This window comes from Monodelphis domestica, chromosome 3 (assembly GCF_027887165.1).
Source record: "Monodelphis domestica isolate mMonDom1 chromosome 3, mMonDom1.pri, whole genome shotgun sequence".
NCBI classification, from domain to species: Eukaryota; Metazoa; Chordata; class Mammalia; order Didelphimorphia; family Didelphidae; genus Monodelphis; species Monodelphis domestica.
The window spans coordinates 434770945-434789302 of NC_077229.1; the positions used below are offsets into that span (position 1 = coordinate 434770945).

An 18358-nucleotide genomic window follows, 5' to 3' on the forward strand; every position below is an offset into this window, starting at 1 on the left:
AATTTTGCTGCTAGGTAATCTTTATGTATTGAAATTGCTGAGGCATTTTTCTCAAAAATGTTAAATGGTTTTCCTTTATCTTTGGTGCAAAGTGAAAAAAAATTATTTTTGCTGATTATTTTGCAGCCAGCGTCTTCCAGAATTTGAACATCTTGTATGTATCACAATGCTTGAAAGTAGGTATATTGTCTGGAGAACATGAGTGAGGAGAGCACTCTAGATCTACTTTCTTTCAATTTCTCTAGTATTTATGAATCTAAATTTTCCTTTGATGAAGTGATTCAAAATTATTGTATGAGGAATGGTTGAAGTGTAAGGAGGAACTCTCTGACACACTTACAAATTTAAAAAAAATGTATAAGGTTACTTTGTGAAGTGAATGAGTTTTCTATCCTTAGGGACATTCCAGCAGATGGTACCTTTAGAAAACCAATGTGGTACAATAGAAAGAATAGAGGATTCCGAGTTGAGAGATTTTAGGTTGAGTCCAACTTCACAGACAAAGTAGTCACTTAATATAGTCTTTTTCTAAACCCATACCTTATCTCTTAGAATCAATACTGTATATTGGTTCCAAGGCAGACAAGCAATAAGGGCTAGGTATTGGAGGTTTAGTGACTTGTCCAAGGTCACGTAGCTATGAAGTGTCTGAGATTAAGTTTGAACCCAGGACCTCTCATTTCTAACCTTTGCTTATAATACACTGAGCTACCTAGCTGCCTCACACTTATTATGGTCTTCATTGAGTCAGTCATTGCCTCTGGGCTTCAGTTTCCTTTTTTTATAAATACAACTTGGTTAGGCTAGATGTACTCTAAAGTCTCTTCTAGTGTCAGATTGTTGATTTATGAAAATTTGATCTGGGATGTTGTGGAATGATGTTATGCTGTGCTCACATTGTTGGATTAAAAGAACTCTAAGATCTCTATTCCAGTACCAGGATTCTGCAATTGCACAGGTATTTGGAAGTTGTTGAAGTGTGGGAGGTGACATTGTGAGAGACTTTGTAGTGTATTGTACAGAGATTTGAGGGTAGAAAGACTTAGATTTAGCATTGCAGCTTAGTTATGCAGCTAGGTCACCTTGGACTAGACACTTATCCTGCAATTTTGATAGAATTCTAGGCTTAGTAAATAAGTAGCCTTGTGTTGTGTAGCTTGAGTTGAGGGGCTTCCTTGCATTTCTGTTCTAAAGCATGGACATAAGTAGAAGTGAAATGAATCAATGGTAAGAGTGGTGATTTGAAAACCGTATAATTAGAAATGGAAATATATAGCAAAGAAAACCTAATCCTTAAAGTGTGATGGAGTTTATACTTCATTTGGCCTAAGACCTTGAACTCAGAAAATAGGATTAATATCCTGTATTGAAGTTATTTGTGTCATTAGACATCCCAGATAGACCCAAGCAGTAGAATGCCTTCCTTTTTGTGTGTAAATGGAACAAGGCCTCAAGAACCCAGGGAAAACCTCTTAATGCTTAATCCAAGAACAGTAATGATTTCATACAGCCATGAATCTAGAGTTGGAATGGACTGTAGAGCTTAGTGACTCCAGATAATTTTTTTTTTACAGGTAAGGAAACTGATATTTACAGAGATTAAATGACTGGCCCAAAATCACACAAAAAGTAATTCCCAGAGGTGCATTATGAACCCAGACCTTCTGCTTCCCAGAGCCAGTGTTTTTTTTATACATTTACACTACAAGTACTATGGGTAATGAGAGAAAAGCAGAAAGGAAAAACCCCTAAAAATCCACAATTTTGAAAGAATTCCTGATTTTCACTTCCTTTAGCAACTATCCTTTTATATAGATACATTCATTTTAAATAAATCTAAAAGAATGAGAGAATAATTTCAAATATTCTAAAATGAATTTTAGGTAACTTTAAAAAACAATAAACTAATATCTAGCATCCTCCAACTTTCATCAAAAAGGGTACCTTAATTTCCTTGTTTGAAACCCTCACCCTGCAACCTACCACATTTCTATTTGAAAAGGCCTGTGGTTTTGTGGTTTAGGAATTTTTTCCTAGGAGATTCTCTTAAGGAGGAAACACCCATGCTTAGAAGAAAATTAGTTTGCAGCTTGTGCAAATTAGATTTGGCCTCCCATAGATTGCAATTTTAAGAGACCAAAAGTCCAAGTTATTAGATAGGGCAATATTAATTAATTCATGTGTCTTGGTTTCAGGTATATTTTCATATGAGAATAGAAACAGAAATACACTAAAATAGTTTTTATTTAAATCTGTTGTTTTTACATTACCTAGAGATCACTTTATATTTTCCTTTTTCAAAGAGTTTTTTAAAAGATAAAAGAAAAAATGAAAGATAACCCATTAAGGGAAATTAAATCAATACACATACCACTTCCCAAACTGACATTATGAGCAGTGTTGCACACTGTAGGATTTAAATTAATGTCCAACACTCCAAGTATTATATTTTATAAAGTTTATTAACAATCACTTGAAGTAAAGGAATAAGAAGATAATTATGTAACAAAATATAAGAACACGTTAGTAGATTCTCCTGCCACTTACCTCACCCACCTCCACCAAACTGATCAGATCAGAAGTGCCTCAGAGGTGGGGCTAGACAAAATGTATAACCTCCCTATGTCACCACATAACGTGAGAAGGAGAGTGGGGTGCTGGGAATCATAGTTTTTAGGGAGTGTTTTTTTGGGGGGAAGTCTCATATTTCTCCTTGGGGCTAAAGTTTGTTCTTTATAATTTTCCCAAATTTATTCCATCTGATTCAACAAATACTAAGATTCTACTCTGCATAAAGCACAGTGGTAAACTCTGGGTATTCAAAAACAACATCACCTTTCCCCAAGTTAAAAATATTTTAATGATATTTTTAATTTTTGCATCATTTGGATTTCCTTTTATATTTAGTCATCTTATAAAAAACTTAAAAGAAAAAATGGAAGAATAAAGCCATTGAAATTGATCAAATATATAGAAAAAATGTGACATATATGCAGTGTTCTACACATAGGGTGGCTACCTCTGCAAAAGAATGGAGAAGGAAGTGTTTTTCTTCTTGGGGGCAAATTTCTCTTGTCATTTTGAAACATCCAATTTTTTATTATTTTGTCATTGATTCCATTAATATTGTTGTAAGCATCATGTATATTGAGAAATAGAAATATTTTTAAATTATCTATTCCATCTTGTCTGTCATTTCATTTGACTCACCATACTCAAAGCACCCCTTACAACACTGCTGAGCCAAATAATGCTGTTTTTCAACAGTATTAGTTTGTTAATGAGTTGCTGATAACTATCACCATTGTTGACTGAGCCTTCATGCTTTACAGTAATAAATTGGCATTGCTGAGTAATGAGGCCAGTCAGAAATGTTAAATCTGATTATGTATGTTTTCACATGTGAAGGAAGTGAAGCCACAGAGACAGAAATTCAATGAACCATGTCTCCGGTGGGGTTATAACCAACACTTAACAATGTATTCCCATACTCCCATGTGGAGTCCTTTAACCTCTCTGTTCAAACCATTGTATAAACTGTCTTAATAAATGAAAAAAAATTTCCTTAGTTTGGTTAAGCAACATTCAGTTATGCCTATCCATATCTATAGTTCTGAGAAACATCCTGGATGTTTTGGCAAAACATTTCTGATTTTAAGAAAGAATGTGTTCTTTTATAAGGCTGTAGGAAAGAATTATCCTGAATCAGACCACATGTCCTGACTTTTAGCTCAGAAACAACCAGAACTTACTGATATTCGTTTAGAAGAGAAAAAGGATAAAGGGGGCAGGGGGAGGGGAGTGAAGAAGAGAATAAAAGACTTTTTTTTGGTAATTTTATATAAAGTAGATATAGCCACGTCAAATACATCCTTTTTGTCCTTTGTAGTTGGAGTTAGTAGCTACTCTAACTTTTTAGGATACTGTTTTATTAATATTTATTCAGGTTACACATCATTATTCTCAATGCAAACCAACTGATACTCCATGCTGTTATCCTCCATGTTATTATTCAAACAGGTGGTGCAGCACCTCTTTATCAAGAGGAGATAAATATACTTAATTAGGTTCTCAGGAATCAAGAATGATTATTTCATCTCTCTGAGTTCTGATGCTTTTAATTTTGTTTTCCTTTATGCGATGGGCACAGTTTCTTTTGCTTTATTTGAGATAATTCTGTTCTCTCCCATTTGGCCAGCTCAGGGCTTCCCTACTCTGCTGGATTTGTTCTTTTGCATTGTTTCAAATTGTGCTTTTGAAGTTGCCCTTCAGGAACTCTGTGTACCATTATCTTCCTTCACTTTCACTCTTAGCTTCTCTCTTCTGATACCACTGCAGTAGACTGTAATCGGATAAAGTCATTTGCTGCTGAATGGATACTTTGCTTCCTAAGAAGCTTTTTGAAACATTACTGTTGTGGTTTATGTTTACACAGGGTCTTAACTGTTGGTTCTTTTGCTTTCAGTAATTGTTAAAGTAGCTTTTTTTTTTATCCTACAAATAAGGAAACATTCTAATAAATGAATTGACTCTTTGTTTCTTTTTCCCTGAGATGGATGAGAAATTGTCACTTCTGAATTTTTGCATGTAAAAGGTTGCCTTAGAAAGTGTTGGTTGATTTTATACTTGAGCTTTCTCTGTAATAATAGAAAAATAATAGGTTCTTAATTTGGGATCTATCCTGGCTCAGTGGGCTTAACTAAAAGAAGAGTTTCAAGGATATAGAATAAGTGTGAAAGACATATGTATTAGGTCTATTGCTAAATTATGCAAGCACCTCAAAACATCTACATAAAGCAGGGTTTAGGCAGAATTTTCAAGTAGCTTACATTTGTTTCCCTTGCAATCCCTAACTGGTCCTCTTCAGATTCCTTACAGAAAAGAATTCTCATCTTGCTAGCAACCTTCAAGAATCTGGCCATCCACCCTCTTCTTATAAAAACTTGGTTTCTGGAAAAAAAATTTTTTTTGACTATTAATAATTTAGAGTGAATTGAAGTCTACTGATTATCTCTCATCTATGTGCATTTAAATCATACCTTTAGATCCCCCCACCCCACCACCCAAATCATAAACATTGATTAAATCACTTACAAGGTACTAGGCACTATGCTAAGTGTTGGGGATACAAAGAAAGACAAAAGTTGGGCCCTACTCTAGGAGCTCATAGTCTAATAGAAGACACAATATGAAGACAACTTATTGTAGAAACAAGTTATATACAGGATTTATAGGAACAAATTAAAGAGAATTGGGGAAAGGACTCTTTTGCCTCTATTTAAATTACTGACTTAAGGTTTAGTTTTGGGAAGAAAAGTGAAAAATAGTGTGAGCAGATCTATAAGGCAGCATGGTATAATGAAGAGAAGGCTGGCCTTGGAGTTAAGAAAAGCTAGATTCAGATGCTGCCTCTGCCATTTAATACATTTGTGACCTGGGGAAAATCACTTAATTTCTTCAGGCCTCTTTTTCCACATTTCTAAAATGAGAAGGTTGGACCAGAGATTTGGGTGTCTTCCAGTTCTACCCTTATGCCACTGAACATTGTTACTACCATCTGCTTATATGTACTTTGGCAGATGGTTAAATGATACTTTATATTAAGATTTTTTCTAGCTCAGTAAAATTTTTTTTTGCTAATTTAATTGGGATGGCATTAAATAAATAGATTAGGTGGGATTGTCACTTAAATTATAGTACTCTGCCTATCCATGAACAATTAATATTTTTCTAATTATTTAGTAAAAAAAGATTTTATGATCATATTCATGTAGTTCCTGAGTTTGGGCAGGTATACTCCCAAGTATTTTATTCTATGTGTGGTTATTTTAAATGTAATATCTTTTTCTATCTCTTCTTGTAAGACTTTGTTAGTAATATATAAAAATACTAATGATTTATGTCATTTTATTTTATATCCCAATACTGTACTAGATTTATCAATAGTTTTAACTAATTTTTAGTTGAATCTATAGAATTTTCCACTTTTACTATTATACCTCTCTATGATTCTAAGAAGGAAGATTTTGTCACCTATTAAGACATTCCTTATAGTAGTAGAACAAATGTGGAAAGTCTTTTTTGGATGAGGACAGATGAAACTTTTCAGTTTGGTCAAATTATACTATTGTCTAAGAATAAATAGTCTAATTACATGATTGTGGGTAGCTGGGATGTCAACATTTGACTTTTCAAGCTCATTCTTCTTGTTCTGGGCCTGGCTCACTCTCCTCTCGACCTGCTCCCATAGTAGCAGAGGTGGTGGCAGGAGGGTGATAGGCATATTGCTACAAATCATTCTCAAGGTTTGGGTATATGTGTTAAATATTGTAATTTTCAAGTCACTACCATTGTGCTTCCTATGTAAACAACTGCCAAAATAATGCTCTTTGTCTTGATCATAAATCATTTAATAAAAAAAAGTGAAGAGGTAACAATTATAACTTAAGAGTCCACACATAAGCCTAGATCACCTTCCTAACAATGTACATAATGTTCATGAAGGAGAATGGAAAAAATTTAGAGAAACCTAGTAGTAAGCCACATGAATAGGGAGAGCCATAGACCCAAGGCACTGTACAACCTTCTGTTACAGTTCTTGAGACACTTGAGAAATACACTTCTTTGATACTCTTAGTTCACCCAAGTTATTATTAAACTCTCTTAGCAAATGAGAATCATAAGTAGGGGATCTACTAAGCTTCCCAGGTTTACTGTGTTGGTTGGGCACTAAGAAAAATTAAACTCTCTCATTGAAAAGCAATTCCCCTATGGGATCTTCAAAGCTATTTAGAGTTAGAGGGTTCCCCCTCTTTAGTCATAGACAAGAGTAAAGGGAATGTGAATGAGCCTCATTTATCACCTTCTGTTAGCTTCTCTTCCCATTTTCTGTGTTTCAGCTTACAATTTCACATACTAGCTTCTACTTTGGCTTTTCATGCCTCAAATGAAAACATCTTCATATATGTAGTAACGTATCTCTTCGCTACCTTGAGAAATCCCAAATCTACATTTTTATCAGATCATACCAATAGTTAGTATACTCTTTCTCCAATATTTTATATGATTGCACATATAGCATCTATGTCAGATTGTTTACTGTCTCAGGGTAGGGGAAGGTTAGGGAGGAAGGCAGAGAATTTGGAATTCAAAATTTAAAAAAAGTAATGTTAATAAAAGAACACATCTTTAAACCATAGTAATGCAATATATATATATATATATATATATATACACACACATATATATCTATATAACCCCCCTCTCTTTCATATAATATCTTCCCACATTCTCTGAACAATTCATTGATTTAGTGTTTCTTTGCAATTAAATACTCTCTCAAGATATTTTTCCTCTTTCTCATACAAATATACATACAAAAAAACCCCAATATAATTTCTCTGATCCTTTCACTAAAGAAAGCATCCCTGTAGGAAAGGGTGGGGGGAGTATACTGTACCACATGTATTGTTGCATACCTATGTTTTTCTTCTAGTTTATTTGTGCTATATTCATGATCTGGCATCCTAGAATTTAGAAAGTGGTGTTTTTAAATAATTGACTATCCATATCCTTAAATTATCAAAGATATTCCACTGTTTTCTGACTTTGTTTTCATGGTCATTGTTTACTAGGATCATTTTTAGAACCATAAACAGAATATAATTCATTCTGCCCTGGTGGTCTAGGAGGAATTTAAAAATACTTCCTGTCCTGTGATTAGAGGTTTAGAACAATAGAGATATTTATAAAAAGATTCTTTGATGACCTTTTCCATGTAGCTTTAACCATAATTCTGGTGGAAGAGGAATTTTTAATTGAGTTGAAGTGACCAACTCTATCCTTTGAGTTAAAATTTCTGTCAGCTCATTTATGTAATGGGCTTTGATTTTACTAATTCAGACTAATTGTGGGGAGGGTCAATCAGAATAACTGAATGAAACTGTTAAGAAACAGTTATTAAATGCCCCTGTGCCAGGTGCTTATTATACAGATATAAAAACAAGACAGCCCCTGGCTTATCAGCTTACATTTTAAAATGTCCGTATTACTGATTTTTTTTTTAAAAATAGAGTTTTATTACTTTAAAGTACATATAATAGCAAAAGCTAATTGAGTTAGTTAATAAGGCCAAAGAAATGTGAACCCTTTACTGACTGAGAAACTTTTATATTTAGCTCTTTGATTCTTTGCTATTAGTGGTATTGAAGTGTTTTACAGGTATTTAAAGGAGAAGTTGGGGCAGGTCATCTACTCTAAGTTTTCACTCATATAGTAATTTGAAATTTCTTACAGATTGCCATTTGTCTTTTGCTTGAATGAGTCTAGGAACAGGAAAGTTACTACTTCATAGAACAACCTCTTCTATCATTCAGGGATCATAATTAGCTGAATAGAACTCCCTTTGCAGCCATGATGATACAGACCTTCTTCCTAGATAGGCCTTCAAATATCTGAAGACATTGACCATTCCTATACAACACCACTATCTTCTTTTCCTCCAGCCGCATGCCCTCAGATCACCCCAATGTTTTGTCAGCATATATTTTCCAGAGGGGCTCTCTTTGGAGCATGCTAGTGTTTATCACTTAGTACAATACAATGTTCCAGTTGTAGTACAAACAGTGCAAACTACTTGCCCTTGGTGGGGACTTCATATTCCTGTAATACAGCATGAAGGTTGGTCTTGATAACAGACTTTTAACTGCATAAGAGGCATTAATAGGCTCTGTATTTTGTGCAACTTTGTTATTTTTAAAAATTTAAATAGAATCTTAGACTTTAATTTAGAAGTAAAAAAATTCCCAAAGCCATTTGCATATCATCTATTGTGTATATAACTGTTTCTTATTCATAGAGAAAAAGTGACTTGAATCTTAAGCATGGGGGATGGCCGGCGAAAAGGAATAGAGATAGCATAGGGTACACAAAAGAGAATAAATTATGAGGAATCTTGAAAAATAGGCAGGGGCCAGATTTGAAGCATTTTTATATTTTTTTTCCCACCTGGTGCTTAATACTCTGTATTGTATATCGTTTCTGCTTAATAGATATCTCACTGAGTTCTAGGGAATTTTAAATGCCAGGTAAGGGCTAGAGACAAAGAATAATGTAATAAATGCTTCTAAGGGGGCAAAATCTTTTAGACTAGAGCTGTCTAAATTTTGAAATGCATTCCAAATAGGGGACCAATAGGAGTGGAATGGATGATGGACCTGGCATTTTGCAATGATAGTAAGGAGACTCGAGTTGGATAGAGATTTATGCTTTTGCTAGTGAGCAATGGGGAGATAGTGTTGTGCAGGTAGTCAGAAGTCGTATTATGGAGATCCTCAAATGCCAGGTCAAATAATTATCAACCAGATTTTTGGATTTATAGAAAAAATGTTTCACCATAAAATCCATATAAATAGCAAGTGTCCCTTGTACATTTAAGATATGATTCTGGAAGTTGGACAGTTGTAAATAACCTCTTAATCACCTGATGACCTGATCTTTATGTCTTTAGCTTCATCAGTTTGTCTGTTATTTATAGAGGTTTCAAACTCCGAAGTCATAGAATCTTTTTAAATTCATGGAAACAAAGTTATTTTTAAAAAAATATACATTCATTGACATGTAAGGCACTTTAAAGGCCATCTAGACTATCTCTTCCCCTCTCATTTAACAAATGAGAAAATTGAGCTATGGAGAAATTAAAGTGAATTTCCAGAGTACTCACTTAGTGGGGGGCAGAATTTGAACTTGAACCTAGTTCATGGGCAGCATTCTTGGCATTACTCACTCCTTTTAAAGTCAGGGTTTGTGCCTTAGTAAATTGTTGTGTCCTTCACATGTGGCAAAATGCTTTGATCGATAGGGATGAAGGCACTCAATGAATAATTGTTGGCTGAATGACTGTTCCTTTTCTAGTATGGTTCTTTCTTATAAATATAACATCAATAAACATATTACTATAAGCTTAAAGATAAGAGAGCACTTTGAATTAAAAAGAACAACAATATAAGGACCTCAGAGACCAGTCTTTGATTGAAGCCCAGAAAGATTAAGTGACTTGCAATTAAGCTAAACAGGTAGTATGGATGAATGAATGAATGAATAATTTAAAAAAATTATTAAGTACTTATATGCAGATCACTGTACTAATCACTGGACATATGAGAGAGAATGGTGATTCTTACTCTTAGAGTGGAGCTTCCATTTTAAAAGGAGGAGACCACATATTTAGGAGCAGTTGGATGGAAAGGCCTAATGGTCATTAGGATGCTGTTAACAAAGCAAAAGATAAACATTTTCTTTATTGTCCATGCCATTGGCAAAATTGTATCTGGAGAACCATTTGACTGTCTAGGACTTTGGTGATGTGATATTCTTTTCTGGTTGTTCAGTAAGCATGACTGCTGAGGAAGTGGAGACTATAGCACCTTTAGAGGCAGCTACTGGATCTCATTTCCATAAGGGCCATTTTCCCTGAATTACAGTTGTGAAGACTTGGCTGAGTACAGGGCCTACATCTATTGTTCCTCTGGTTTGGGGACTCAGCTTCAATTTATGATCATGGAAGTTGACCTTGCAAGCCCCTTTTCTATAGGAATTTCTCCCTTGAATGATACCTGCAGGGACCTTATTAGGAAGAGTAGATGGTGCTATGGGGAGTTTGAGTGCCCAGAGGGAAAACTGAAGCTATTTGTGAGCCCCCAATATTACCAGAGAGAGCTGAGGGAGAAAGTACTTGCTTTGGCTGGTTGGACAGAGGAGTGGACCATGCAAAAAATGTCCTAGGGTGCTGGGAAAAGGGGGTATGGAGCAGCTCCCTGAGTGCTGCCTCTGCACATGTGCCATATCTTCACCAAAGCCAGTCTAGAGGACACTACCTCTGATTCCTAATCTGACATCCTTTCCTTTGTACCTACCATTCTACTTCTCCTCTTTGGTATAAGCATAAACCATACAACTAAAGTTTAATCTTTTGGGGAAAATACCAACATAAAGGAAAGGCATACACTGAAAGATATCAGTTAAAGACTGTGTTTAGGTATTAGACAAATGAGATATGGAAAGAAAGTACAGCATATATTCTAAGTATTAAAGAAAAGCATGAGTTTTTCAAAGACATCAAAATCTGCCCTTCCTTTTTTCTTAAAAAATATTTTTTGTTGCATTTAAGTACCCAGCTAACTATCCCATCCCCCCATTAGAGAAGGTATCATTTGACAAAAAGATGTATATATGTATAAAACGTATGTTCTTTTTCTACTTATCAGTTCTATCCTGGAGGTGGACACAAGACATACACAGCATTCCCCTTTTAAAATGCTTTCCGAAGGGGGTATGACAAAATTGGGACATTAATGTTTTACTGGCAGAGTTGTGAACTGATCCAACCATTCTGTTTGGAACTATTCCCAAAGGGATATAAAACAATGCATACCCTTTGACCCAACAGTACCACTGCTAGATCTGTATCCCAAAGAAAAGATTTTAAAAAGTGTGTGTGTGTGTGTGTGTGTGTGTGTGTGTGTGTGTGTGTGTGTGTGTGTGTGTGTGTGTAAGAACCTACTTGGACAAAAATATTTATAGCTGTTCTTTTTGGGGTGGCGAAGAATTGGAAGCTAAAAGGATGTCCATCAATTGGGGAATGGTTGAACAAATTGTGGCGTATGATAGTGATAGAATACTATTATGCTATAAGAAATGACAAATGGTTTTGGAAAGACCTACATGAACTGGTGCAGAGTAAAATAAGCAGAACCAGGAGAACACTGTACACAATAACAGCAATATTGTGAAATGATCAGCTGTAAAAGACTTAGCTACTCAGCAATACAGTGATCCAGGACTATTGTGAGAGACTTATGACAAAGAATGCTATCTACTTGGTTTTACATAGTATTCTCTTTCAAAAATGAACAATCTAGAAATGTTTCACATTATAATACATGTACAGGCCAGATCAAATTGCTTAGTAGCTCTGGGAAGTAGAGAGGGAAGAGATAGAGGGAGACAATTTGGATCATATAACTTCAGAAAACTTATGTGGAAAATTGTTATTGCATGTATTTGGTAAAATAAAACCTTTACCAAAGTTTAAAAAAATACTACCTGAGAACTTTATGAATTGTCTTTAGAATTCTCTCCTCTTTCCTTTCTTCTGTCTCTGCCTGCTCCCTTTATGGATAATTCTAGAGGTAGACCCAGTGTGGTGAGAATTGTGGAACAGATGGAATGGGGGAAAATTGTTAAGTAATGACTACACAAAGCTCTATTGGACATTGGGAATACAAATAGTCCTTGCTTTTAGAAAGATCACATTCCATTCTAGGGAAACAATATATATAGATGAGTTCAGCCACATACTAAATAGAAAGGTCTGGTAGTCCTTAGGAAACAGCAGCAGAAGGCAGTTCCTGGGACATCAGGATGCTGCTATGACAGAGTTAGTCCTCTGTCATTTTCAGTAGGTTATAATGGTGACTTTCTGCTCACTGAAGCGATATGAGTCACCCCTCCTTTTTTGACCCCTCTCTCCAAGACACAAAGGGCAGTATTGGTATAATGAGACTGCTAAGAGAGATTGAAACAAGGTTGGGAAAGGGTTTAAAAATTCACAATGTTCTGTACTACTTATACTTTAAATTAAGCTTGTCTACCTTGTATTTGTCAAGAAGCATTTCTACTTACCAGTAGACCCAAAATACAGGATAATGGGGACAGCAGAATATAGATATAGAAAGCCACAGATATTATACTGTTACAAAAAAACTCAAGGGATCCTTAGTTAAGTAATTTTGATTTTAATTCCTTTTCATACCTTTAGGATAGGTGCTAATACTAGAAGTGTATCTGTGATATCTTTTTCTCCATTGAAGGAAGCCTGTAAAAATTTCCTCGACCAGTGGAATTTAAAACAGATCTGGAACTAGCAAATGATCCCTAAGGAGTTTCAGGAGACACCTAATTAGTGTTAAAGGTAGAATTTGAACTCAGCATTTCTAACTGCCACATCTACTATCTTGGGCTTATTTCACCAAAGTCAGAATATAAGGGGAAAGAATAAATTACCTCAGAGCACTGTCTTCTTGGTCTCTCCTAAGCCTAGTCATGGTGTATAAGTATAAATTATATTCGTTCATGTCTCACTTCTACTAGTAGACAGTAAGCTTCCTTTTGAGAGCAAGAGCTCTATTCTATTTGTCATTGTGTCACCAGTGTGCTTAGTAAGCATTTATTTAACAGTGTTTGTAGAATTATTGAACTCAAGTGGTGGTCTGGTTGACTCACAAAGTGGAAAATTAGCTGTAGTATTATGGAGCATTTGTTGCTATTGTTAACATCAACATATAATAAAAAATAAACATATAATATCTTATTTTTGTGTTCTGGGAAATACACAGTCTGCACTGGTGACTATCTGTGGCTGAACTCTGAGTGTATGTGGAGGCAAGTTTTTAAGTGGAGCTGAAGTAATGACAGATGATGGAAGAAATAAGGGAAGATGAGGGGAAAGAGAGAAAGAGAGTTGAGGATTAGAGGAAACTGGGTAGAACAGTCAGTAGAGTAGTTGGATATGGAAATAGGGAAACCTGAATTCAAATATGGCCTTAAACACTTACTAACTATGGCACCCCAGGCAAGCCACTTGCTTCTGTTTGCTTCAGTTTCCTCAATTGTAAAATGGGAATGATATTAGCAACTCCTTCCTTGGGTTGTTGTGAGGATCAAATGAGATAATATTTTTAAAGTGCTTAGCACAATGCTTGGAGTGTAGTAGTTAATAAATGAGTGTGTTCCTTCCAAGTGGAGAAGAGAGGTGGAAAGCAAGAGCATTAGTGGGTTGAGGGCAGGGCCAAAGAGATGATGAGAAAAAGGATAGGGAGTAGTCAGGTCAGAAATTTAAGTGGAGGATACATTATATGGATATAATGATTGGACAGAGAAAAAGTGTGGGCAAGGGAGTTGAAGAGTAGATGGATTAGGAATGGAATGGAACAATAGGCAAATGAGAGGGGAAGGTGTAGTTTAGGGAAGATACTAGGTGAAATACAGAGAAGGAGGTGATTGAGGGAGATAAAAAAGTGGGCATAGATCATGTAGGACATAGATATCATGGAATGACAATAGTATCAGTCAGTGGTAGAAGCAAAGAGGTAGTGAAAAACAGACAGTGATTAAAAAAAAAGGTGGCAAGAAAGAAATGGGAAATCAAAGGTATTTAGGGCAAGCAAAAGGAATGTATATGCAACTGTGAGGTGATTTGTCTACACAATATTGCCTCCAGTTAAATTCAGGAAGTATTAATTGAGAATTGACTGTGTTCTTGTCACTGTGCAAATATTTCCTAGGTTATAGCTAGTAATATAAATATAGACTTTAGAATGTGAATAGTAAAATGTGTGTATGAGGGGAGAGTTGGGAAATGGCTAACATAGCTAACTCCCTAGCTTGCAAATAGTCATTCACAGGAATGACTTGCTTAGCTCTGTGTTAGGGTGAGGGTAAGAAATGGACTTAATGCAAGCATAGTCTCCCATATTTTCTTGCTGCTAGTAGATATTGGAGCTAGTAGTGATGGTGTGAAGAATTTCTGATTCCCTTCTAGCAGGGAAGTCATAAGAATGAGGGAAAGGGCAAAAAGTGCTAAGAACCATATTCCTGGCATCCCGAGTTCTGAATTAGAAACACTTCTTAATTGGTGAAGACAATTGTGGTTCACTGGTTAAGACCACTAGGACTGGGGTCAAGAAAACTTGAGTTCAAATACAATCTCAGATACTTACTAGCTGTGTGACCTTGGACAAGCCACTTAAAAATCTCTGACTGACAAAAGGATCTATTGGATCTACTGGAGAAGGAACCATTCTAATATCTTAACCAAGAAATCCCTATGGATAGCTATGGTCCATGGGGTCATGAAGAGTTGGATATGACTAAATAACTGAACAACATCAACTTGAGGTTTATTATCTACTTCAAATTCCCATTTTACAAATGAAAAACGGAGGCCCAGGGAAATGAAAGGACTTGGAACACATTTTTCAGTAGACATTATTTCAGCTACAATATGGATTAAGTTCATTTTGGTGGGCCTCCCTGGGAGCCTAGTAATAATAATAGCATTCAATTTGTAGAGAAAGCATGTTCTGAGGTCTAAACAATCAAATAAATAAATAAACCTTATATAAGTCTGCATTTTAGCTGGAGACTTCTTGTACTTTAGTGTCATTTGTTCTTAAGCCTTTTGATAAAGAATGGGAGAATAAAACAAAATGGACTAAAAAGCATAAAAACACAAATAGACCAACACAGTGTTTTCTATCCTTGAATAAGCCAATATGTAAAATGTGACCCTTGAGTGAGAAATGTTTTAATCACCTGAGCCAACTTAGTTAAATATTTAGTTCTTCTAAAGTCACAACCAGGGATCAAAATGTCATTCAATGATTTTATGAAAGCAATAAAATGCTTCAGAAAGTACAGATATTTACCTTTGGTCTCTATCTGATGATAAATTGTTATGATAGTCACACATCTTGTCATGTGTTTCCTTACAGTATGACGGTCATTTCTTATCTTTCTTGAGACTTTTTTGCTTTCAGGAAATCAAGATAAGATCAATATGCTGTTGTTATACTCCAATTCCACAGTGTGTATACAGATTATATTTAGTATCTTGTTCATGGAAGGATGTGCAACCATCTCCTCTTTCCTTTCCAATTCCAAAGAGAGTAACCTACCACCCCAAATATTGTATCAGAAAACACAATAAAAACAGAAATAAATTAAGGAGTTGGAATACTCTATCTAGGTTCCAAACCTATTCTACCAGTTACAAGTTATTATCAGAGGATCAGAGAATTTTAACAAGCCTATTGTGTGGGTCTTCGGGGAAGATTTGTAGTCAATTCAATTTAGCAAACATTAAGTGCCTACTACACTGTGCTAGATGCTGGGGATAAAAACAAAAATGAAAAAGTCCCTGTCTTAAAAAAGCATATACTTAAATTAATTTTCTTATTCAATGCCATACCAATCAGTTCACCAAAGAATTATTTTACAGAGCTAGAACAAATATCAAAATTCATTAGTAAAAATAAAAGGTGAAGAATATCAAGGAAATCAATTAAAAAATGTGAAGGAAGGCTGTCTAGCCATACCAAGATTTCAAAATATATTTCTACAATCTGGAACTGCTTAAGAAATAGTGGCAAATCAGTGGTATAGGTATAATACTAACAACTACTGGTTTCTCATAGACTTTCTGGAAATGGAATGTTGCTTCTACTTTCAGATAAAGGAAGCCTCAGTTGTCTGTGCTTGGAACCCTTTGACTTTTTCACCTCAGTCACCCCTGGGTCAATGATTGTGTTTGAGTATGATAGTATGATGGATTAGGTTATCTCTGCAGTCATTTGCAGTAGCCTCTAAAATTTGACATTAAAAAATAAGACATTGTTTCTCTTCTGTTTTTTTTTTCCCCCCTGAACAGGGAGAATCACGCATCCTCAGAGTGAAAGTTGTTTCTGGAATTGATCTTGCCAAAAAAGACATCTTTGGAGCAAGGTATGTGCCATTTTTATGTATTCAAAACTCAAGGATAAACAGAAGAACTCAAGGGAGAAGGGAGTGGAAGTAAAGGAGTTGAGATTATTATCCCTCTATAAAGTGGTTTAAAAAACAACAAGGTTTGTATCAGGCAAAGGACAAATGACCTTTCTACACCCTTTAGCAGGGTTTGTGGGTGTTCATAGTTCTGATTTTTTCAAGGGAGGGGGATACTAGCAGTAATGTGGCTGTTGTATGTTACTGTTATTTATAAGTGTGAGAATGTTGCCATTATGAGGGTAAAAAGAACATTAAATTTTATATTAAAAGTATTTGAAGGTAGTTGAAGAATAAAATTTATTTGGAGATAATGTTATTTTTGTTTATTTTGCTAGAGATTTTCCTAAAAGAATTTTGAGATAAGTAGGGAGTATGAATTGTAATGTTCATCTGCTTTTTATTTAATAAATCTCCATAATTAGCATATATCTTTTTATCTAGTGGATTAAAGTAACCAAACTAATCCCAACTAAGATTTTGGATGTGATTTGCATTAAGTTATAACCAGATTTCATGGAATATAGAATTTTGCCTTTTTAAAAGTTTTGAAGAAATCTTAGGGAAAGTCATTTCAGAGAAAAATATTTTTAGTGACAAGATGGAGAAGATAATCTAATTTAACAAGCAAGATTGTTAACTTGCTCAGGTTACTGTAGAAAGTCATGAATAATCAGAAGTTTGGATTTGACTTGAGGGAAGAAATGGGGATTTTTAAGAGGTTCTTGAATGAAGTACTTTTGACATTCTGTGTGAAACACTGGCAGATTAATCTTGAAATATTGATTTTATCACATCTTTCTTCTTTTCTTTCCCTTGGTCACCTCATTTTCCCCATGGAACTATGATTTCCTTGTCCATTCATCTAGCTCTAGTCTCTCCTTTGAGCTATAGACCCAAATCTCTATCTTATATTCTGGGCACCCCACCTCCATGTCATCTTATATCCTGCTGCCAGTTATTTTCTTTAAGTACATATCTGACCATTTAACTCCCCTATCCATTTAACTGTATCAAACATGGCACCTTTTAAATCCTACCTCAGACACTTACTAGCTGTGTTTTTGTTCAGTTGTGTTTCAGGTATATTCAATTCTTTGGGTTTTCTTGACAGATATACTGGAGTAATTTACACTCCGTCTACAGCTCATTTTACAGATGAGGAAATTGAGGCAAGCAGGGTTAAGTGACTTAACTAAAGTCACACAGCTAATAAGTGCCTGAGGTAGGTCCTGAGATTTAAACTGAGGAAGGTAAGTATTCCCGACTTCAGGTCTGGCACTTTATCCACTGTGCCACCTAGCTGCCCCTATAGCAATGTACTTTCATGAAAATAGTTTATGCTACCTTTGCTTCAGATTCTTTATCTATAAAATGGAAATAACAATAGCTCTTATCTCCCAGGGCTGTTGTTATGAGACTAAAATGAAATAGTGTTTGTAAAGCACATGACAAATCTTAAAGCACTATACTAGCTATTTTTGTCATCATCCTCATTGTCAACATCATCATCATCATCATCATCATCAAGATCAAGATACTATAAAATTCCTTTGGCTGTAGAAGCCCTTAGCAAACTGTTCCCAACTAATCTTTCCAGCTTCCAGTCACATTACTCTTTGTTTCTGTACTCTGTGACTTGCCAAATAACTGTCTTTACTTGTTAACGTATTTAAATATAAATGTGTATATGGATGTATATTTCCTGCAGCAAGTAATATAGATTCATTTTTACTTCTCAGAGGAAGGATAGTCTGAG

General features: G+C 35.2%; 1 protein-coding gene across 14 annotated transcripts in view; it reads left to right on the forward strand.

The window, feature by feature from the left end:
* The window catches only part of NEDD4L (NEDD4 like E3 ubiquitin protein ligase), a 444249-nt gene that overhangs the window by 113566 nt on the left and 312325 nt on the right, over positions 1-18358 (forward strand). For 13 of the 14 annotated variants that reach the window (XM_056824470.1, XM_056824464.1, XM_056824466.1 and 10 more), the window contains exon 2: positions 16487-16560. In XM_056824470.1, coding sequence (XP_056680448.1) covers positions 16487-16560 — 74 coding nt within the window. Of the gene's footprint in view, positions 1-16486; positions 16561-18358 lie in introns of those variants that run through there. The other variant, XM_056824479.1, reaches the window with a different exon arrangement.